Source organism: Marmota marmota, unplaced genomic scaffold (assembly GCF_001458135.2).
Source record: "Marmota marmota marmota unplaced genomic scaffold, marMar, whole genome shotgun sequence".
Classification (NCBI taxonomy): domain Eukaryota; kingdom Metazoa; phylum Chordata; class Mammalia; order Rodentia; family Sciuridae; genus Marmota; species Marmota marmota.
This window is the reverse complement of record NW_025999905.1, coordinates 12,253,704-12,278,185: the sequence shown is the minus strand read 5'-3', so window position 1 is coordinate 12,278,185 and position 24,482 is coordinate 12,253,704. Positions and strand designations below refer to the sequence as shown.

Below are 24,482 nucleotides of genomic sequence, written 5' to 3'. Positions count from 1 at the left end.
GCATATTGACTGCAGCAAGAGTTTCACAGGCCTATGTGTCTGTCAAACCCTATATATCAATATTTAAACTGATGAAGTTTATTGGTTAAATTATATTAGTACAAGCTATTTAAAATAACATCATAAATAAACTTAGATGGAATCCTATTTGTACAATCTGTGCATAGTGAAGAAACATGCTTTTGCTGAGGCTACAGAGAAAAACATTAAATTACATTACATAGCTTTTAAAAAGTAAACCAATGACACATTTTATAAGTCTTTTGGCTTAAAGATTGCTTAATGGTTAATTAAAGTTATTCATCCCTATACAGTATTTGATTGATTTTCAAATTTTCTTCTCTGACGATTAAGAGGTAATTATTTAAATTTTTTTCATATGGATTAAGCTCAGTTGAGATGATAAAAATATTTTCAAATTCAAAAATTTATTTCTTATATTCTACTTGAATTTTTTGTAAACTCTCAGCAGCATGAGAAATTAACAGAACATGTAGTGATACCAGTGTAAGATCATCATAGTAATTACTGCTATTATTAATAGAAATGTAGTAATTATTAATAGAAATGTAGTAATACCAATGTAAGATCACCATAGTAATTAATGCTATTACTATCACTATAATACTAATGTGATTTGAACTACACAACAATAATATAGTTTATATCATATTCTCTAAAGTAAAATTTCTTCTATCCACAATTTCAAGAATGATTCTAAATATTTATATCTATTCTACATTTTATTTTATTTAGGTATTCAGGCAAAAGAAAATTCTGAATTATAATCAAAAGATTTTAACCTAATTGTACCTTATAGGATAGATACTGAATCTATTATAACAATTAAATTACCTTCAACTATTCCAATTAATATGTGTCCTATTTAATTTTGCTGGAATTTGAATGCATACACATGGTAGAGCTAGTATACATAGGAAATTTTATATTAATGTCGTATTGTCCATACTGTCCTTTAAAATTCTTGTTTCATAGTCCCCATAATCCTAAAATAATCCAGCTATGGCTTCCCCTTCATCATAACTCATCTTTGCCTGAAGTCCATCATTACTTAGAGAAATTTTCAAACAGTTTTAATGCTCTCCTTGCTCTGACTGCTACTGTTGGGATGCTGCCCCAACCCTTACCTCTGAACACTTATCCACTTTTTTTCTTTCTAAATTCACAGTTTTGATTTAATAGGCCCTATTTTGCTATCATCACCAGACACATTTAATGTGTTCTAACTTTTACAATGGATTTATCACTTTGCTCCAGGATTTTCAGCCTCACCCAATTCACTCCCACACCTCACTGCCTCCACCATGGACAGAGCTACTAAGAATCCCCGAGGCCAGTGGCTTCCACAGGAATTCTCACAGGCCATTAAGAGGACCACTGGCTCATAAAACCGCACAGGAGAATTTAGGCTCAAGTAACCAAAGAGAAGTTAAATAGTGACAAATTCAAGAAGAATCAGAGAATGAAACAGAAAGCATGCTACTGCGCCAAGAACTCTAAAACATAAAGTTGAAAGTACACAGAAGTAGGTCAGACACAAATGGGATAACGCATCCTAAGCAACAGCTCAAATCTGTTTGAAGTTGCCTTGAGGTGCCTTGGGGAGCATAGCCATTAGCCAGATAAGGACTGAAGAGACTCTTTTAAAATTTCTTTCTCACCTCATTAGGCTCCTAAACCCTACTTTTATTCATTATGTTTTTTTTTTCACATTCACTATTCTAATTCTTTCTTCTGAATCATTCAAGAAATTTTAGCACATCTTCCCACCTAGATATGACCTTAGATTTACTTTATATTACAGAGAATACCTAAGTGATCTCAATTCTTTCAACTCAAAATTATCTTTGTTCTCTGTTTGAAAAAGGAGATTTCTCTGCCTTGCCAAGATCATTTCCTCTTTGCCTTTGAATGAATTGCTCATTCAAAGGCAAACAATAATTTCCTAATTATATTTAGCAACTAGGTTTTAGCAATGTTTAAATGTCCTCTGCCTTTTAACAGTGAGTGGACACTCTATTACTTCAGCCATTCTCACACTATTCCCCTATTCATCTCTTTGGCTATTTTTACATCCTCTTCCTCACCTTCACACCTCAAGGTTTCATGAGCTAACAAAACTTTAAGACTCAGCTCCTCACACATGACTACCAAATTAGTATCTTTAGTTCCAAACTAGCACCCAAGTCTGTCCAGAATTTTCAGCAATCTGTTGGACATCCCCCTTAGATTCCTGATGCATCTTCAAAATCCACAGGTTTCAAATAAAAGTCATGTTTCTCTTCCTAATTTGAATGACCTATTTCTGTTAACTAACATTATTTTCCCATTTACACTCATTTCAATCTTTGTGGTCAAACAGATTTCTCCCTCTCAGGGTCCCCAAAACCTGTAAGTTGCTAGGACTCTACCTCTACTTCTGTGCCTTTAGCATTCATGTCTCCCCTTTCTATTTCCACAGACTGCATTCTAGTATAGACCCTCATTTGTCATTTGCTTTATTGCAACAACCTTCTTAGAATCTCTCACAATCAGCATTACCACTAAAAATCATTATATGCGTGGTTGCCAGTTCTACTCGCTGATTCAGTGTGATCACATTATTACACTATTGATAAAGCAAAAGAAAAACAAAACAAAACAAAAAAACCCTTTGGTGATTTTCCACCACTGGAGAAATAGAAAAGTATATGAAATTGTCCTGTGGGCAAAATATCTTAGACTGAGTGATTTATTAGGAACAGAATTTATTGCTCACTGTTCTGGAGACTGGAAAGTCCAAGATCTAGGTGCCAACAGATTTGGTGTCTTATGAGGGCCCCTTCCTAATATATGATGGCTTCTTGCTGTTTCCTCACATGGCACAAAGACAAAAGGTACAAACAAACTGCTTCAGGCCTCCTTTATAAGGACAGTAATCCCATTAATATGGACTCTGCCATCATGTCCTAGGCAGCTCCAAAGTCCCCTCCTTTTAATACTGCCATATGGAGAATTAGATTTTAATATATGAATTTTGGAGGAACACAAACATTTAGACCACAGCAAAAAGTTCTTTTAAAAAATCTACTATTTTGAATTCTACAGTCTCTTCTTCCATGGTTCTCTTGATGCCCTAGTCAATGTTCCTCCCTGCTAGCAGCGGCAGCCTGTGCACTTCCCTGTTACAGTCCTGCTAGTAGATACTTATGCCACTTACACAATATTTCTGCCACCAAATCCTCCTTCCTCTCTTCTGGTATAGTTGATCTCTTCACTATCAAATCCTTACATGATTTGCATTTTGACAATTCTGCAAAGTTGTTTGTATGTGTTACTTATTTGTATATTGAGCATGCATCTGTAATTTACATAATATATAATATATTTAACAAGAATCAAATATATTTAACAAGAATCAAAATCCTCAAAAGAGGAGATAATAATAGGTGATTTGGAAAATCTTCCCTGTACCACTTCACTGTAGAAGCTTTGTTGGTCTGTATCACCTTCAGGTATTACAGGTCCTGTGCCCCTTTGCAGGGGATCAGCTTCATTACCTGAAGTCAAGAGTAGCTAAAGGCTTCTGTAGAAAGCCCATATCCTCATTAGGAAGAGTCAGAGTGAGCCTTTCATGCTGGAAGCCAATAAGGTTTCCTAAGACTTCTTTCCTTTCTTGCACAGGAATTGACAGAGAGCCCCAGAGCCTCCCCTCTCCCTCACCACTAATGACATCCCACCACTATCTACCTTGAGTTCTTAATCTCACTAATGTTGTGTAATCAGTCTCTACAAGACTCCCCAAACTCCCAGGCTTGCCTTCACCTCCCCCTCCATGTCCTAATCCTTCTAAGCTTCTGCAAAACCCTCTTTGCACATCTCCTTTACAACTCCAAAATCCCACTCTCTTGCCCCTGAAACTCATGGTGCGTTTCCAAAAGAACAGCCTGTCTCTCAGTCTCTTCTCTGAATGTTCCCTTTCCCTTTTTGTTTTAACAGAATGCTGCTGCTGGACCCAGGACTCAACTTCCACTGCTGACATGAAGAGAAGATTGATCCCTCTCCCTTAATCCTCATGGCCTGGGGCTGGGGTGGATCAGTGTCTTCTCCAGGCCAACTGGAGAGCATCCTTTCTCCTTTTTCCCCAACTGCCCCACCTTGGCTTTGATACTTGTAAGTAAAGTTATGTCATCAGCTACCCTGAATTGTTGCAGGTGTTTAGTGATATTTACTGACCCCAGACTGATCATGTCTTGAATCTAGAAAATTGTGGCTGCTTGCCGACTCTCCCTCTCCACCACTACTTCTGATCATCTTTGCAACCCCTACATACCTCAGTTCCTCGTTTTTGTCTCCTCCAATTACTTTGTTCACTACCCAGATTTTGCCACTATTTTCCCTGGTCACAGCTTTAGAATTTGTTGTCACCAGTGTCTGCAATCCTTCTCCCATCCCAATTTCACTTATCACACTCTCCAATCACCACCTCCTTTCTTTCCAACTAACTCACTCTTCCTAGGATCCAGACACCAACCATCACAACCTGCCTCACTTTGACCCCTCCTGTTAAAGGCCTCTCACCACTTCTGCATCCCTTTTCTCTAGCCTCCAGTATTCACGGGCTTATCACCCAGTGCCTTCAGGTCCTCGTTCAAGCTTCGCCATTGCTAACAAAAATGGGAACCCCTGAATTTGCCTCTGATATCCCCACTCTCCGACAAATAAACCCCCAACCCTCCTCTACTTTTTCCCATTGCACTTATGACCTTTGAACACACTAGATAATTGCTTACAACCATGTATCCGTTATTTATTTTGTCTCCCCTCTCCCAGAATTTAAGACTCATGAGCACAAGGACTTTTGTCCTTTTGTTCCCTAATCTTTAAGTGCACCTTGACCAGTGCTTACCACACAATAATTATCAAATTATCAACTCATGTATTAGATTTTAATGGAAATTGGAGTATCTACTAAATGGTATGTATGTTTGAGTGCCAGATTCCTCCTTTAAAGTGATGTATTGAGATGGAGACCATTCTGTTCATATGTGCCCCTGAGGCCCAGGGACTTGGCTCAGATATCAGCTTCTCAGTGACAGCCTCACTGTCACCTCCCTTGCCAGTACTGCTTGCTGCCCATCAAGGGGAGCTCTGTATAGATGGTGGAAGGCACAGAGCACTGGCTAGCATGCTGTACACTTTATGTCTTTGTCTATTGTCTCTCTTCTGTCATTAAAACATAAGCTCCAAGAGTGCAGATATTTTGACCATTTTGTTTACTGCCATCCCCCAGGGCTTAGAGAAATATCAGGCACATTGTAAAGACTCAGTGTGACTTTATTGAATATGATGAATGATGTCTCCTATGCATTGATCAAAATGCTCTATGTGCACATTCTGTCTCTGATATGATGTGTTTATTTCCATGTTATTCACTTAACTTCCTCCCCGCTGTGTTCCCCTTCTCTCAGTCAGCTTAGGAACTCAGGACATGTGCCTTGGAGAAGCTCTGCTTGGACCCTGCTCCTCTGCACACATGGTAGTATTTCTTTTTTCCCTAAATTTGCCTCTGATATCCCCACTCTCTGAAAAATGAATACTCACACTTTTGTTCTTCCTGTCTTTACATTTCACAGTGTATACAAATAGCTAAAAACAATGCAAGTTATCACAAGTACCATTATGGTGCAGAATGCATATCCTGGGATCCACTTTATATTGATGGGTTTTATGGTGTCTCTAAGAACATGCTGTACTTACAAAGGCAGACCATATGTACTGTAAAATCAAAGTTGCTGGAACCTTTCATTAACCAGGGCTCTGCCCTCTAATTCTTAGGTGAAGGAGAAAAAAAAAGCTTAGAAATTAAGTATTAATATTTATAAGAGACTTTGAGGTTCTGTCTTGCATCAGAACACATCTGTCCTATATCCTGTCTGATTGAGAAATCTACAGCACTGGTAGCCAAAAACTCCTCCCAGACTACGTCACTCTCTTGTAGTGTGTGCCCACACAGTTCCTCAGAAGAAATTACACTGTCCACAAGAAATCCTCTTTGTCTCCACAGCAGCTGGTCAATGCCAAGTACTCTGAGTAGGTGCTCATGCAATACTTTCTGATTTATTGATTAAGTGGTAACTATGAGGTTTTGCAAATCTGATCAAATGATAACTGTGAGAATATTCTCAAATATCAAAGAAATTTAAATGATGTGCTTGCCAAGACATGAGAATGAGCATATTCATCTTAAAAAGATTTGAAAAGAGTCAGAATATGAATGATCATAGAATTTAATTAATTATAACTCTACCTTTCACACATACTGTAGGCAACCAGAATTTTACTTTGTTCTTCACCTTCTTATGGGAAGCTCTGTTTGTATTATTAAAAACTGCTGGATTAGGGGCTGGGGTGCGGCTCAGTGGTAGGACACTTGCCTAGCATGTGTGAGGCACTGGGTTCGATTCTCAGCACCACATAAAAATAAATAAATTAAATAAAGGTCCATCAACAACTAAAAAAAAATATAAAAAAAGGAAGACACATTAAAAAAACTGCTGGGTTAGAATGTAGAGAAGGATAAAGAATTACTCAAAAGAGAAATAATGATTATTTGGGAGCACAAAGCAGAAAAATCTACTTCTTATGAGATTTTTGAGTTATGATGATTTCAATGGTATTTCTCTATTCATGATTTTTATTTTATTTTTTTTATTTATATATGATGGCAGAATGCATTACAATTCTTATTACACATATAAAGCACAATTTTACATATCTCTGGTTGTATGCACAATATATTCACGCCAATTCGTGTCTTTATACCTGTACTTTGAATAATAATGATTATCACATTCCACCATCATTAATAACCCCATGTCCCTTTCCTTCCCCTTCAATCCCTCTGCCCTATCTAGATTAAAAAGATTATTTAATACCTGCTATTAATTCATGGCATTGTGGAGGATCTTAAGGATATGGTAAGTGCCTGTGTGAAGCTTATGAAGTAACAGCAAAACCTGACATAAGGCAGAACCTTAACAAGTGTGTCACCATAAGGAACAGGCAGCGTATATGGGTCAGATCACAAGAGGATGTCGCCTCCAGGAGAAACAGGGAGGTTCAGAGAAAATGTCCCTGTGGAATTCCCTGAGTCCTTTTATAATAGGATTGCATGTCTATTCAGTTTGGTTCTCCAGTAGATTCTGTCTCTTAGAAAGCATATTGTCAGGCTGCTGTTGAGAGCTGGCCCATTCAGCTGGATTAGTAATAAGTAGCAAAACAGCAGCAACCTGTTTGGAGACATGAAATCATTCCCCCACATCCAACACCCTGGGTATAATCTTTTATTCCTGAACTCTTCTAGTTCCTACTCCACTTCCCCTTAGACCTCAGATCTCTTATGTTTTCCAACACTTGATCCCTTTCAGGTTCAACCCAACACTTCTGCTAAATCCCTAAGTTGCCTTTGAAATTACAGTCAACCATAAAGAGGCATTACAGGAGAAACTGCCTCACCTTGACAGACTATAGCATGCCTATCTTCTCAGACTCATGTTTCAAATCCATTGACCCATGCAGAAGTGCCTGGATTTATCTATCCCTTCTGATCTGGAAGGCTCTGCACTATTCTCATATGCCAACTAAATTCCAAACTCAAGTGTTTTCAGGTTTCTGTGCTCTCAACTCCGCCTAAGCTTGTGTTGATTTTGCCGCCAGTACAAATCTGAAGCACCCAGAACCCCGCTATACCTCATCTTTGCATGGTAACAATTTAGAAAATAAATGGATGAAAGATCTTTTACCAAAAGTGCCACAGGTATGCACATGACTGGACCTGCCATCTTGCATTTTGAGATTCCCTGCCAGTCTCACAGCATTCATGCTGCTCCTCCTGTGATCCTTTGGATAGAGGTCACTGTGTATCTGGGTGACATCCAATAACCTAGATTTCTATGACTAATGCATTTGGACTATCCTGTGCCACTTATTGTCCATCCCCATGAAAGCTCTAGAAAGCTGAACTTGCACGGTTGAGGTAAAGTTTTTGGGAACGCAAATTCCTCCTAAGAAAGTCAGGTTTAAGAGTGACACCATGCTGCAGAGGAGTGTTAGTCCCATTTTTACTGTGTGGCCAAAATACCTGACAAGAACAACTTAGAGAAGGAAAGGTTTATTTTGAGCCCATGATTTCAGATATATAGTCCATGATCCGCTGACTCCATTGCTCTGGGCTTAAGCTAGGACAGAGTATCAAAGCAAAAAAAGACCATGGAGAAGAAACCTGCTCCACTTGTGGCAACTAAAAGGCAGAGAAAAAATGGGGAATGGGCCCACAGGGAAGATGTATTCTTCCAGGGCATGTATGTATCCAATGACTCACCTCCTCTAGCTATGCCTCACCCCTCCAGGTACCACCCAGTTAGTCTGTTCAAATTATTAATCCATTAACTGGATTAATCCACTAATTATGTTATAGCTCTCATGATTAAATCATTCAACTCTGAACATACCTAGATTAACAGAAACTTTTGGGGGACATATCACATTCAAACCAGAACAGATGGGCTTCTGAAAGTCAAGGTCATTCAGTATTTATTGGAAGTTTTCAGGGTATGTTACTTCTCTGCTTATCAGTAAGTACCCTTAATGAAGATTTTCAAGTAGATTGACCATTTAGTAGGTCCCCTGACATTATGGCAGTTTTAGAGAACTCAAAGGCCCAACTCTGGTGTATTTTGTGGCCGAATGTTCCTTAATACAATCCTAGAAAAATCTAGTTGTTGAAAATGCCAAGAATACCTGCATTCCACACCTGGGATTTTTTTTGTTGTTGTTGTTGTTGAAAAAAAAATTAAACACAAAGATTTAGAATTATCTGGTGTAGGAGAAAAAAATAAATTCATGCCATCAATATTTAAGAAGTTCATCTGTAAGAAAGAAGAGGGTAACATCCAGTGATAGTTCTGAGTGACCAAACATTCCTACACTGCCAGGAAGTTCAGTCAGAGGCACACTTGTCTTTTTTTGTTGTTGTTTCAAAATCAAACACATCCCTGGGAGGCTGAATTTCTCCCACAAGCCCTGATGTCTGATTTTTTGCAATATCCATAAGTCAACCTCTGCCCTGAAAAGTCTGACACCAGATAATCCAACCTCAGAGTACTGTGAGATCTGGCACACAAATGATGCTAAGCTGACCTCCAAGCAGCCCAGGGTCAGCCCTGGATATGTAGATTCACGTCAATGTGCACCCTAATAAGGAGGGCTGGGCCTCATTCTCCAGCTGCACAGATAGTGCTCAAGAGCCCCTGTCCCTTCTCTCAACCCTTCACAGACCCATCAGATGCCATGGAGCATCAGGACATTGAAGGTCTTGGATTTGCATGTGCTTAGATTCTTCATGAGGTATCAAATATGGTACATCCTTGGAATTAAGGACTGTTACTAAACATTTAGTCCTCACATTTCTATTACCAACCTCAAAGGTCAGGCACTACGATTCTAGACACTGGCTCTCACCTGATGGTTCTCATTCTATCTATATAATTGAAATTCTCATTTAAACGGAAGTTTTCAATCAAAACAGGATAGCTGAGACTGTGATTTCCATGTTGAGTGTTGTGTTTGTTTTTACTTTCATTGTTACCACCTTCATATGAATTTTCTTGGAACCTGAGCTCTGTCATTTGTAGAGGGTTCTCTTTTGCAAGTTATGACACATTTGTGTTCAATTCCCCATAAAAATCCAAACCAAATGCATAAAGACAATGGAGCAATACCTTGGGAGGTATGCCTAGTGCTAAGAAAGGGACCAGCTTGGACATGGTAAGTCTTTTTTTGCCAACAATACAGTTTGCTACAATGACTTCTTTGTTTCCAACTAGAACATCCAGTTCTACAGCAATTGCTGGCCATCCCACAACTTTCTTGTATTCTTTGTTCAGCTGCAGTCAATGAATAACTTACATGACTAGGCATAGCCAGACTAGCCTTTTAGCTCCTCTCCAGCAGGCAATTAGAAAAGACATCACCTAGTCTGGCACTCCGAAAGGTACATTCTGTCAACCCAGTCCTTGTAAAATAATTTTGAAAAAAAATTTAATTACTTTGTTTGACCTCCAAATATTCTAAAATTCCTTTATAGCAGAGTGATCACCCCTCATTCATAAGAATGACGCATTCCACCAAAAGCCTGTCTCTACCTAGTATCTGCAACAGTTCAATTCCAAGGAAAGGACCTTAAAACCACACTACGTTCAACTGGACTTAATTTACCACTGGCATATCTTGAAATATCAATGGAAGTTATGTCCAAAGTAGTACAAAATATCAAACCATACCTGAACAAAATCCCCTGTACACCTCATATACCTGGAAGACATATTCTTCACAATTTTTCAGAGCTAAAATGCTTCTAGTCTCCCCTTCTCCTGCCTTCATTGCCAGCCCTTCTCCTCACTTCCAAACTGAATCCCTCCCCAGGGATTTGGCCAGGACTACTCCTGTTTCACCTTGTAGACTATCCAGGGACTGTGACAATTTATTTACTTAGGCAATACTCTAGAATAATCAAATGGCACCAATGCATATCTGAAATTGCAAAGAATCTGTCTTTGACAAATAGAGCAGTATTTGACAGTGAAAACACACACACATACACAAAATCTTGAAAAGAGAGGTAATGTATGTCTGAAACCAGTAGTCAGTATAGTCATGATAGTTGGCTCACTGATAAGGTCAGAATGAAAGGTCACTTTTTAAGACCTTATCTAATGTTTCAGAACATGATGAACTTTTAATACTTCAAATAGCAGCACTCAAAAGCATCTTTTAAAATCATCTTAAGATGATCTTCCAGAAGACCACTATAATTCAACATTGTAATTTTAATTTAATGATATTAATTTTATTTGCTAAGTTAATTTCAGTTAGAGACATTTTAATTTTATTTTTATTTATGGGAAAATATTTTGTGTGTGCTGATGGAGATCAAACCCAGGGCCTGGCACATGCTGGTGATCTACCACTGAGCTGTACCCCTAACCCAGGGAAATAACCTGAATATATCTGTTTAATATTATAATTGTCTAGCAAGTACTGGTCCCTGCACTTTTGTTGAAAGGTGGAATTGTTTTAATTAAATTATAAACTTGCAGTGGAAATAATTCAGACTTTCATTACAGTTTTTTTTGGTGTGTAAATTATACCAATTTTCTGACTGTGAAAGTACAAAGAAGGTCATCTTAAGATTGATTTTATATTGAAAAATTGTCCTTTCACTCCATAAAGGCAGTGTGTGGTGTTTCTCAACACATTAACTCATTTATACATATTAAATATGTCAGCTGAATAATTTGACCAAATTTAGTTCATTCATGTCAGTAAAATGTTCTTGCCTGTGACAAGTTTTAAATTAATAGCAAAAATAAAATGTAAAACTAAATTAAGAATATGCACACACTAGCTCCCATTATATTACTCTTTGCAAGAGGGTGGAACTCCCTCATCTGTACACATCCCAACAGGGATTTATTTATGGAAATTTAAAAGCCCATTGACACAGGTAGCTCTTACACAATTGACCTGGTACTTCCATTGCTTGTCTGCCCCACCCCAGAAATATTTCAACTGCCCTAACTTTTTCAGGGTTAAGAGCAAGAGAGATCAAACAGCAGTGGGAATAGCAAGACCAAATATTTAACTCTTATAAACTAGGCCAAGAAATCATTAAATACAATAAGTTGATCTTTCTTCCTTGGAAGATATGCACTTATGATTTAGGAGGCTAGATCTCTGGCTGGGAATTTGGCAGTGAGCACTGCCTCTCCAGTCTAGGATCCATCCCCCTCCTATTCCACATTTGAACTGATTCTGCACCACAGGTAGCCTGGGCACTCCAGCCCACATGTCTGAGCTCCATCTACTTCTCTTGCATCAGCCAACTTTGGTCATCCTTGCCCAGGATTTGGAAACATGGGTGATGTGATTTACCAAAAGAAAGAAGGCCCTGACAGTAGCTTGGGGCTGTTGAGCAGAGAATTGTGGAGATGATCTAGTAGTTGGTGACAGATCCTAGATGGGTGTACTCTGTGGACTCCTTGTTCCTGGTTGGGACCATAGTAAGAGGACAGATGCAGGACCTCCAAGGCGGGGATAGGAAATAGACTCACCCTTGGAAGCTGTCTATAATGGAGATTCAGAATGATGAGTCAAATCCAGAGCTTAGGTCAGAATTCTGATTCCATTACTTATCAGCTAAGAGATCTTGACGATGTTATTCAATTTCTCTGTAATTAGTTTGCCTACTTATAGTAGTAACAGTTCATAACTTGGAGGATTGTGGCATTCAGGACTATATTATATTTTCATATCATGTGTTCAGGAGGGTGCCTGGCCTAAAGAAATCCTTCCCAAATTTTAACAAGTCTTATTCTTTTAACCACAGAGCTCAGTATAATGCCTATCATAAAACTGAAGGTGCTTTAAGAAAACCTGAATAATTCCTAAGTCCTTGATCCACTTTTAGTTGAGTTTTGTGCATGGTGAGAGATAGGGGTTTAATTTCATTTTGTTGCATATGGATTTCCAGTTTTCCCAGCACCATTGTTGAAGATGCTATCTTTTCTCCAATGCAGGTTTTTTGGCAACTTTGTCTAATATAAGATAATTATAATTTTGTGGATTAGTCTCTGTGTCCTCTATTCTGTATCATTGGTCTACCAGTCCGTTTTGGTGCAAATAACATGCTGTTTTTGTTACTATTGCTCTGTAGTACAGTTTAAGATCTGGTATAGTGATGCTACCTGCTTCACTCTTCCTACTAAGGATTGCTTTAGCTATTCTGGGTCTCTTATTTTTCCAGATGAATTTCATGATTGCTCTTTCTGTTTCTATGAGGAATGCCATTGAGATTTTTATTGAAATTGGAGGGGCAGGGGATTAGCAAGTATGGTGGAATGTGATAGACATCATTATCCAAAGTACATGTATGAAGACACGAATTGCTGTCATCATACTTTATATATAACCAGAGATATGAAAAATTGTGCTGTATATGTGTAATAAGAATTGTAATGCATCCTGCTGTCATTTATTTTTTTTTAAAAGTCAATTTTAAAAGCCTGAATAAATAATGATTAAATGGGTTGCAACAGTTTGTCTTTTTATTACTATTTTTTTAGTCTTTGGTTAAGAATGACTACAAATTCTATAAATTTATAGAATTTTAAAATCTATAAAATTCTACAAATTTATAACGTAAATAGAAATCCATTTTAAAAATCAACACCAAGGGTATAATATCAAAAGTATTGTCATACTTATTTATCTATAATAGGACTAACTACTACAGAAATTTTGAAAGAAAAACAAAGTTAAAAAAATAAGATTCAAAAATTTGAAGTCTGAGCTTTTGATCTTTGCTAAAGATTTGCCTGGAAGGTCAAGAGATTACTTTCTGGGGTGGACTTGGAAAGCAGAAACAAGTGTCTTTTATGTTATGACCCACTTTCAAAAGAAAACTTAATTTCTCTTAAGATCAAATTCTAGTAAAGATTAGAGCTGATTAGGGTTTATTTGCTTAGCTGTGCAATTTTAAACTCCTCACTGCTGTCCTCACCTCATTTGTGAAGTCATTTCATTCCAAATAAGTTATGAGAACTCGCTCTGTGCCAGGGATTGGACACACGAAAACAACAGGCTCAGTGTTTCCCTTCAAGGAGGTCACAGGTGGGTGTAGGGATGGGACATAAGAAAGGCACAGAGAGTTGAACAGGTGGTGCTCTGGGAAGGGGCTGGATACCATGCTGAGAAGCCTGAAGACAGTTGAGAAGCATGGCAGATTCTGAGTAGAGGGAGTAGGCGTGCAAGGGTATGAGATGTTGGAGCCTGCCTAGCAAGCTCATATACTAAAGGGAAATTCTACTTTAGTGGAAACCATTGTGAAAAAAAAGTCATGTTAAGATATGTGAAGAATCTCCATTTTCCTTGAATCATTTTATCTAGTGTCACCCTCTTGCTGAATTATAACATTTTTTCTACCTAGCCCTCTGTGAGAATTTCATTATCTTTAATAGCAAGAAGAGGAAAAATATTCCTCTTCATCTATCAAACTTGAAAATATATGATTTTATCATCCATTTTCTTCTTCTAGGAAAAGTTAAAGTCTAGGAGACATTGTGAAATGCCTTATATGGACTATAGAAACAAAATTAAAGAAGTTTAATGTCACCTTATTGGTCTATTCTGCCAATTTTAAATATAATAGCAGTCTGCTCTTCTCAAGTCTATCCAATTACCTTGCTTTGTTTTTCTTTTTTTACTTCTCTCTCTCACACATAAACACACACATCCCTCACACATTCCTCACATATATGCGCGCGCGCACACACATGTACATGTATTAGTCCTTCTCAAGTAGAATACATGCCTCATCAGAGCAGGACTTTGCTGTGCTCTCTGCTATATTCCCAGGGCTCACAACAAAGCTGTTGATGTTTTAGCATCCACTGCTGCCTGAAGTGGAGTAGCACATGCATGGGGTCCAGGACATCCTGGAAATGCCAGGATCTAGGTACCTCTCCTGCTAGAGGTGACTAGACTGCAAAAGCTGGGCAGCCAAAAGAAAGCCTAATTTATTAAAGATGTGTGGGGGAAATGATTAGAACATATTAAAAACATAGAACTTCAACATATAATACAATGGTTCCAGGCAGCTCTGTGTTGATCTGATCATATCATGAATGTGTCCCAAAAGGGTTTTAATTGAACTGGCAACCAGTTACTTAGTTGGTCAGTTCTTTTCTTCTTTCCTTTCTCTCCAATAACCACAAGTCATGCACATTTATGACACATTGGAAATCCAAGTGTTACAGGGAAAGCCAAATTTTACTCCAGGTCTCTCCCCACAAAAACCACGTTTTTTTTTCTCCCTTTCTCACTCACATATGAAAACTCCCATACCGAGTATCTTAAGGTGAGTTGAGAGTTTCTGGGGGCTTCCACAGGAGGTATGTTTTCACCAGGCCCATGATTCACAAATCCAAATCCTCTTTGAGGTGACTCTGTGGGTTGCAAGGTTCCCATAATTTCCCATGCTATGGGGTGGGTCCAAGGAATCACCAGGTAAAGCATGTGTAGTGAGGTCCTCTACCATCTGACAGTCATGCCAAATGTATAATATCCAGGAATTTTTTGAAGAAATTGTGAGTCCATACAAGTGAGAACAAATCTCATCTGCTGTGTTCACTAGCTAGATGACACTGAACAAGTCACTTATCTCTTCTTTACTTCAATGTCCTCATTTCTAAAACAGGGATTATAATTTGGCTTTCATAGTGTTATTATAAAGATTAAACTTAGATATTAAATCATTTACATCAATGTGTGGTATAGGATGAGAGCTACCTAAACGTTTGTTAAATTATATGGGCATTTCACTTTCTTTTCAGTGTATGTAGAAGTCATACCTACATGACATTTTTTAGGATACAATTGGAAAAGTTACATTTTTAAAGATTAGCAATTAGGTCATCTACATAAGAAATTTAGTATTTAATTGTTCGGTTTAATACAATCCAATATGAATTAGTATAATTTTTTCTATGGATTATTTTCAATATGTTATAATCAATATGTGGTTTATAGCCAGTATTTCATGTGTAATTGGATGATACCAAGGGCCTCACAGTCCTTTGCTAACAGAACCCTTTAAATGAGTCAACCCGGGCTGCAACAGGGACTAGAGCTTTGAACACAATAAGGATTGAGAAAGTACACACAAAATCGATTATAAAGTTGTTAGTTTATTGGATAAACAACAACAACAAAAGACTATTTTATTGTGTCAGTTTGGTAAGGCCAGATTTGAGCATGTCATAACTGACACAGTTTTAGTATAAGTTAATTACTTATGGGTCAAACCAGCAAAAAGGACATCATTGCAATGTGTGTAGATGCTGTATAGCAGGCACTTTCAAGAAGGAGACTACTTAATAAGTACAAACAAGAGAAAGACTGCATCAAAGGCAAACAGTATGCTGGATCACCTCTTTAAAGTTTAAAGAAACTTAGATCAAAACAGTAGCCTCTAGTGTTCCAGAAAAAAACGGCCTTGGGGGAGGTTCAAGAGCAAAGTGAGGAATTTAACACCAAACTATTTATACCTGGATATTTCAAATTTAACCCAGTGGAAGCAGAAAAGACTCTAAACTGTTAAAGAATAAAGATCAGATGATCTCAAATGCTATATTTTCTACCAGAAAGTTTCATTTAAAAAGACGTACAGGAAACTTGGAAAGGCATATAGTGTATGGTATCACAATATTTCTCAGATCTCATAAAAAACCTATTTGGAATGAAAAATAATTATCATATTTGTCTTTTTAATTGCCTATATATTAGATCTTATTAAGGAAAAAATTCCCTTTCTTTTCTGAGATATCCCTCCACTTCTCTTGATATATTATAATACTTACCTTGTTTTCAGTCTATAATCAAGGTATGATTAGCTTGGCAGGAAAATATATTCATGAGTAAATATTGTAATATCTTTAAAACTTTAACATGCATTTTTAAGAATTATCAGATGATAGAATTATTCTGAGAATTTTTTTCCCAGTTAGTGTTTTTAGGGTTCTATTAACAATTCTACCACCTGAAAATATCATATACTTTTTATAATTCTCAAAAAAAAAAAAACAGAGGTTATAGGAATAATTCCACAAAAAAAAAATCACAGCAAAATTGACGTTAAGGTCCTCTTTTCCCCTTATGTTTTTGCTAAATGTAGAAATACCTTAATTAATTTTTGAAGAAGATTCTGCTATTTTTCTATTAAAATATAACATAACCTGATTCTTGAGTTTACCTGTTTATTACAAAAGGAAGAGACTGAGAGAAAGTCAATGAAACCCTGTCTTGGAATGAATAGGGAATCAATACGAGATTCAACTGAGACAAAACACATCCTTCAACAAATGTGCATTGGGTACATTTACATGATTGGCATTTATCAAAGGAAGAGAACAAAACACCTTTCCTCATAAACTGTATTCTAGTTTCAGGATTAGGAGGAGCAGAGAAGGACAGTAAGCAAAGCAATACATAGTACCCAGTGGTGCAAAGGGCCAGGAAAGGAAAGGAAAGAGGCAGAGTAGGATTGACAGGGAGGAATGGATAGCCCTTTTTGATACAGTGATATATGAATGGACTGGGACGAAATGAGGGAGAAGGATCAGCGATGTTTTTCAGAGAAGAGCATTGGGATAGGGACGAGGACATTCAAGATTGGAGGCAGATCATGCTTGGTGCATTTAGGGTACAGAAAGGACAGTGCTGCTGGAACAAAGAGAGAACAGGGAAAGGAAATGAGGCCGGACAGTCATCAGGAATTAGTTCATGTGAGATTCTGAATGTCGTGGAAAGGCTTGGCCTTCAATCTGAGAGACGAAAAGCCACAGAGAGTTCTAAGTGGGGGGATGACAGGACCTGATGGTGCATCTTTTAAAAGTAGGTCTGGGTGCACTGTGGAGCAGGAAAGATGGCTTTCAAGAGTTTAAGCAAAAGATGGCCCACTCTGGTATGGGCCAGAGTGCTGGCAAAAGAGGTCATAAAAGGACTGTGAGAGATAGAGAAGAATTGGGATACCACCAGAATATTAGCTTGAACTACTGGGAGACAGACTTACCATTAACTGAGTTGATACGAAGTGTGAAAAGAGCAAGCTTGCCGAATAAAATTGAGCATTTGATTTTGAGTACATTAGCGTGCATTTTGTTTTTAGAACCACAATGGAGATGTTGAATAGCAGTTGACTGAACTCTCTGAGGTCAATGAATAGTCAGGACTGGAGAGAGGTTCTGGGAGGTGTCAACACAGAAATGATATTTAAACCCAAGGCTCAGTACAGAAAGAGAAGAGCAATTTCAAAGACTGACTTCTCGACACGCTTACCTTTGGAGTTTGGAAGATGAAGAAGAAACAACATCAGAGATGAAAAGGAACCAAAACCAAGAGATTACAGGTCCAGGAAGCAAAGAGTAGAAGTGTTTCCAAGAAAGGCAAGGTCCATTGTGCCAAGTCCCTGACAGACAAGAGGTCAAACAAGATGAAGACTATGAATTGGCCATCAGATTTGGTGGGGAAGTGACGTGATCTGAACAGAGTGGGACTGCAGAGGTAATCAAGAAAGCCTGGCTGCTGCAGACTCAGAGAGAGGTGAAGAGAAGGGCTGGAGAAAGTAAGTATGAACTTACAGCAACAGGAGAGTGAGAAATAGAAGACAATGCCAATGAGAGGGGAGGAGCATCCTTAAAACTGAAACTTCAGCAAGGTGTACCTGCACTGAGTCCACTGGGGTAGAGCAATTAACATTTGTCTTGGAAATTAGATTTATTCATGTTATGTTTTCTTCTTCATATGCTTGTATACCAAAAAGATGTTACCTATGCATACTATTTAAAGACAAATATTTTTAAATAGATTCCAAACAGAACTTTAACAGAAAAGTAAACCGTTGAAAGTGTGTTTCTATCTTTTCTTGTTCCACTCTCTTCCATGGCTCTTCCCTTTAAGCTTGTGAACATTCTTATGGTCCTAAATTTCATTTAAAAAAAATTCAAGCTTTGAGATAAATGACAATGTGTTTCTCCTCCAGTAGTGCTTAAATTTGCTGGAATATTTTTGGATAAAACGTCATGAGAAGTTTGTTTCAAAATAATTTGGTTAGGGTAAGGGGATGAACTGGGAGGAGATGTGAGTTACTTTTAAGTTGATAGTGAAGCTGGCTGATGGGTGGTTCCTTATACCATTCTCTCTGCATCAGTCTGTGTTTGAAAATGTCCATAACACAGTGTTAAAAACTAAGAGAAACAGAGGGTCAATACTATGTTAACACAAAAGAATGTATGAAGTGGTAAAATTTGAGATGATCTGGTAGTAGGTTAAGAAGATATTTTGGTTACATAAAATTTTTTGGCATTTTCAAATAATATGAGATGTCTATTTTAATACACAGGGCAAGAGTAAATGACTTTTAATAGATCCCAATTTTTTTCAGTTGCCACAAGATATAATTAATTTGTATAATTTATATGCAAGTAACTTACAAGACTAGATTTCACCTTTTAAATAAAGCCTTGGTTCTCTTAAATATCAGATCACTGTATAAAAGCATGAAGAATTCTGAGAAGACTTCATGCTGTGAGATGTGTTTTGAGGGAGATTAATGCTAACCCAGTTGATAGTGATTTAAAAGGCTAAACACTTGATAGTTGACAATATAGGAGATGAAATTTCATTGTAATAATAAGTATCACATTTTTTAAAAAATGTGATTTTTGAAATCTGTCACTGTTATTGCTACATAAGCTTTCCTAATATTTTAAAATAAGCAAATGTGGAAGTAACAGCATTATTACAATAACTCTTCAAATATTAATCAATAGGTATTTTTTATGTTTTCCAGTTACTCATTAACCACTTCATGGTATCTTTGTTATTAATACTATCTTGCTGATAATTTCCACCAGGGAAAGATTTTTTTAATAATTTTCTGCATCAGAAACCTTTAAGTTTTACTTATAAACCCTCCACTCACTATACATTCAGCATTAAAAATCAACTATGTATTTGAGACCTAGGAATTCTACTTCAAAAATCACATACAAAGTTACGTTGTTCTTGTGCAGTTTATAGTCTCTTTAGTATGATTTTATTGCCCTCAACATTTTCTTGGTGTAAACTACTGAGCATGGGATTAAGATTTCCTTTGTAACTGATACCTAAATTTCTATCCTGCTTTAAGCGTCTAATTTGCACTGTAAAGACATATAATTTGAGACTTGTAGCTATATCACGAAAGTACAACAGTTTACGCTGATCTCTAATTTTCTCTGTTGTATTGGCTGTAATTTAAATTTTTTGCATGTTTTCAACTGCTATTCAAATCAGTATACATCAGAAACCTTTGTATATTGACAGAGATGGGGGAAAGGATGCCTTATTCTGATTTCAGGTAAGCATTCCCTTTTCAAGTCAGCAGGTGCAAGGCGGACCCATTCATAACATTGGCTTTAAATCAGTTTTGATCACTGGATGGAAATGCAATGCTATTATAAAAGAACTTGACTAATCTTTACAAGCACATCAAATTTTTAAAGGTACTATTATTAGAAAATTCTAGAGGTGAGTAGGATTTTTTCCTTTGACTATTTATTAGGAACAAAATATACTCTGTTGGTTATAGTGTAGATATGTGTATGTTTACTAAAAGTAGGAAAAAACTCTGTTACTTATTGAAACAGGTTGGAATTATACACAGTGGAAAATCTGCTGCAACAAATACCTGTTCCAGAGATAACTGATAATAAATGTTACCTTTTCCTTTGGGTTAAGTTTCATTTAATTTGAAATCAATATGTAAGCCAAAAAAGTAACCACAAGATAAAAATTTACTCTAATTGACCCCATTTCAGATAACTGGGTAAATCTTCCTGGAAGAAATGTTAGACAACTATACATGTAGCAATTAAATGAAGTTATCTGAATATTTCCACTATAAACTCTTATTTATAAGGTTATGATGATTATTTTAATTAGCTTCAGGCAGAAACTTTGCATGTCATTTCAAGGCACAGAAATAAATTTTAGTCTACAAAACAATTACAATTATTAATTAAATACTCCTTGAACTAAAGAAGTTAGAGTAAGGTTCTTATAGAACTTAAGGACTTGGTGACAAAACAGGGAAAAGTGAAAAGAAAACTTTAAAGTATGGAAATAGTCACTACATTTGTGAAAACAAATATTTGATCACTATGAGAATCCAATAAGAATTCTTCCTAAGTGGATTATTATTATTACTTATCTTGTTTTATGGTTTATTAACAATACAATGCTTCAATCTTACATTGGATTTTTATTACATAAATCAAAAGCCCCCCAAACCCTTCTCATATGATATTTGACTTGAATTTTCCTTTATGAAGGGCAGGTATTCTTATCCCTATTTTACACATGACTACAAAGAAAAAAAGGGTTTATGAAGGACTAACCTTTCCAATTTAAGGTAACTCTTGATTTTAACATCCTAAAACATACAGCAAGGTGTTTCTACTTCCAGCCTAACCAGGATTGGAGCTCACCGTGCTGCCTGAAGGGTGGCTTGCCTGGACTAAAAGTCAATCCTTGGTCCAGGGTTCTCACTGCTTCTCAGTCTGAGAGATTGAGCTCAGTGAAGGATCAATTAGCTTCAAAAGTATTTTTGTTGTTGTTGAAGAAAAAGCTGAAAGGATGGTGGCTTAAAGCACGAATATTCCTCAAGAGTATTCAATTTACTCAGAATGAACCCTATGATACAAGAAACTTGTGTGTTGCTGCTCTCTCCTTTCACGGTTAAAAAAAAAAAAAGGAAGACTATCTCCTATAACAACCAGTTTATCCACAGCTTTGCGTCAAATGGAAGTGAAAGGTTGGTGGAACCAAATACTAGAAAGATGTGGAGCACATTATATACCGATCATGTCCTCAAGGATGTACTCCAATTCCTAAATGCAACCCTCTCCACACCCTCCCTTCGGAACTTCCATTCAGGCGCTGCTTTCTCAGCACCCTGGAGCAATACACAGTATAGTTAGCTATTGCTGTCACTCCGGGCGGAAATGCTTGACACCTGGTTTCTCTGAGGCCGCCTGCGGTAGAGGACGCTGACACACACACACACACACACACACACACACACACACACACACACACACACACACACCTTTCTTGTGTTCCCAGGGCAGACATAGACTGACATCCCCTACTTACCTGGCCAGGATGCTCAGGCCAGGAAACTCTTGGTGCCAGCCCAAGACTCGGTGCAAAGAGAAGAAAACAGAACAAAACAACTTACCACTTTGTCCCAGTCCAAGAACAAGTGAAAATACCCAGGCCGCCCGAAGAAATGAGGCAGCACCTCGCCGGCAGTTTTGCAGGCAGACAAATGCAGCGGTAAAAAAAGCCAGGGCCGAGCCGCACATAATGCAAAGCAGCCCTACCCGCGCCTGCCGCCAGGCTCCTTCCCTGTAGAGCGCTCTTGCCTCCCGGGCGCACCTCGGGACCAAAAGACTGGGAATCTCTACGATGTTTCCCTCAGGCCGAGCAGACGGATCTCGCGGCTCCGAGCAAGCTGTGCAGGTACGTGGGCCCGAGCACTGCTCTGCATCTCAGGGCTCCCGCGGCCCTCCCAGATCCACTCGGCCAGCCCTGGAGTCTCCGCGAAAAGCACCTCCTCCGACGGCCGATGGCCAGCGGCGGCGACGCGATCGAGGGCTCCAAAGCCCGCTCCGGGACAAAGAAAAGAGCTTTTGTTTCTCTCCAGCCGATGGGGCTCTGCTGCATAAATCAGCTTAGCCAAGAGCCAAACACAATCAAACCCAAACAAAGCCCGAGGCTGGGGGGAATCACCCTAATGTATATTCACTGGGTGATGCAGCATTTGTGGGAGGGGACGCCAGAAGGCCGAAGGGGAAAAATGTCGATGGCGCATCAATGCACGAGCTTCTTCCACAGGTGGGCAGGGAGGCCAACTCCACTGTGTTGCAGTTTTGCAGCCTCGCCAGCGGAGCAGCGGGCAAGGTCCAGGCAAAAGCGTTCTGACTGGTGAAGGTTGAGGCTCTGGGTGCTAGAGGCTGGGGAGGCGGCCCCGGGAGCGCTCTAGACGTGCCTGTAGACGCCCCCAAACACAGAGCAAGGCATTTCTGCTTCCAGCCTAGCCAGGACTGGAGCTCACGGCGCTAGCGCAGGAGGGGAGGTTCCGCTGGGGTGCGAGAGCCCAGCCTCGCGGGGCGGGGGCTTCGTGCCCTTGTCCTTTTGGCTCCAGAGTTTGGCTCAGGCGTCTCGCTGCCCAGACCCCTGGCAGCTAGCGTGCTCTGGGGTGCACGCAGCGAGGATGCAGTGGAGGAGGCTGGGGATGAAGAGGATTGGGGTGGTCCTTTCCTGGTCCCCCACCCCACCCCCGAGGGGGTCCCAACCTGCTGTTAGCTGGGCGCGCTCCGGCCGGGAGTTGCTAGGAAACCGCCCCACGCTATAGTGCGCCTTGCCGGGTTGCCCGTAGGGGTGGCGGCGCCCGGGCAGCGGCAGCAGCAACAGCTCGGAGTAGCGTGGGCGGGACATTGGTGAGGCATGAAGTCACCGCGGCCCACACTCGCTCTTTGTTTTGCTCACTCCAGCTCTTTTTCTCCCCCTTGGATCGGATAGTTGCCATTCCCACCGTTCACAAGAATTCCTGGTGCGTAGCCGCGCAACAGGAATAGCACACCGCTTTCCCTTTCCCTCTTCCCTGGAATCCTGCTCCCTCAAAGCTCGCCCAGGGGGTGTGGTGGGAGACTTGCTCAGCACGAGTGGCAGCTGTGAGCAAACCGCGAACTCTCACCCCTGCACTGCGCGCTCTTTGTTCAGAGATACTCACTGCCCAGCAGCTGCTGCATACAAAGTGGAGTCTAGGGGCCTCTCCCCGCCTCCAGTGCTCTGCTCTGCGAGTGTCCGCTGCCCACTTTGCTTGCAAAGTTAGGAGCTCGCCCTCTGTCCCATCCCGAGGCAGTCCCGGGTCTCCCCAGCCTTTCGAGAGTTGGACGATCCCGCAGGGGCTGTTCCTGGAGCTACTTGCCGAGATTTCTCGCTACTCTTTTACGCAGAGCCTCGCCCTTGAGTTGGACAGCCTTGCTTTTCCCCAGGGTCTGTTTGTGGCTCCGGGCTTTTGCTGGTTACAGTGGGTCTTTTGACCTTAATCGCCACCTTCCCAGTAAACGGAACAAAGAAGTTACACAAGGCAGCAAAGGAGCAAGAGAGAAGCCAAGGAGACAAGGTGGGAGGGGATTGACTGCTTGCAGCTCAGAAATTTAGGTGCTGGAGCAAAACGGTGTTGGGCTGGAGCAATAGGGGAAGCAGAGTATCTCGAGTCCTGTCACTACCCATTTAAGTCCAGGGAGAGAAAGGGAACCCAGCCCCCGGAATTGGAAAGGAGACACTGTTCCCAGTTTGAGACTGGGTAATGAAGGTTCCCTTTTCCTTTCGGAGCTGAAGTTGTTTCCCCATCTTGAAGTCTGACCTCTCACTTTTCCACTAGTAACTTATCCGTTTTCTTTAATAGAACACCCGCCTCTTCCAGACATCAGACCAGTCCAGCCAGGTCAAGGTGAAATATGCGGGAGTTTCCCTCCTTATTTAATAGTTTCCATCTCCTTGTTTAGAGTAAGGAAACAAGTAGGAGGCTCTCTTTTCTTTCTGTTTTCTGATTATTAATTGAGTGAATGGAAAGTACCTGTTTAATACACTGCAACATCGAAAACTCCCCTTTTCTCAGGTGTAGATTGCACATTGGGGTTCACAAAACAAGCTCATCATACCAGAAACCCAGCTGGAAAAAGTGCTCTAGAACTACAAAGCAGACCCTTTTGAGAGACTTAAACCTCAAAAACTGATTCAATTCTACTACC

The 24,482-nt window shown here is 39.4% G+C and overlaps 1 protein-coding gene across 3 annotated transcripts in view; it reads right to left on the bottom strand.

The window, feature by feature from the left end:
• Itgb8 (integrin subunit beta 8) overlaps nucleotides 1-24,062 on the bottom strand; it is a 90,659-nt gene extending 66,597 nt beyond the window's left edge. For 2 of the 3 annotated variants that reach the window (XM_048799691.1, XM_015498133.2), the window contains exon 1: nucleotides 21,899-22,031. In XM_048799691.1, coding sequence (XP_048655648.1) covers nucleotides 21,899-22,025 — 127 coding nt within the window. In that variant the 5' untranslated portion in view covers nucleotides 22,026-22,031. Of the gene's footprint in view, nucleotides 1-21,898; nucleotides 22,032-23,455 lie in introns of those variants that run through there. The other variant, XM_048799692.1, reaches the window with a different exon arrangement.
• Between the last annotated feature and the right edge of the window lie 420 nt (nucleotides 24,063-24,482).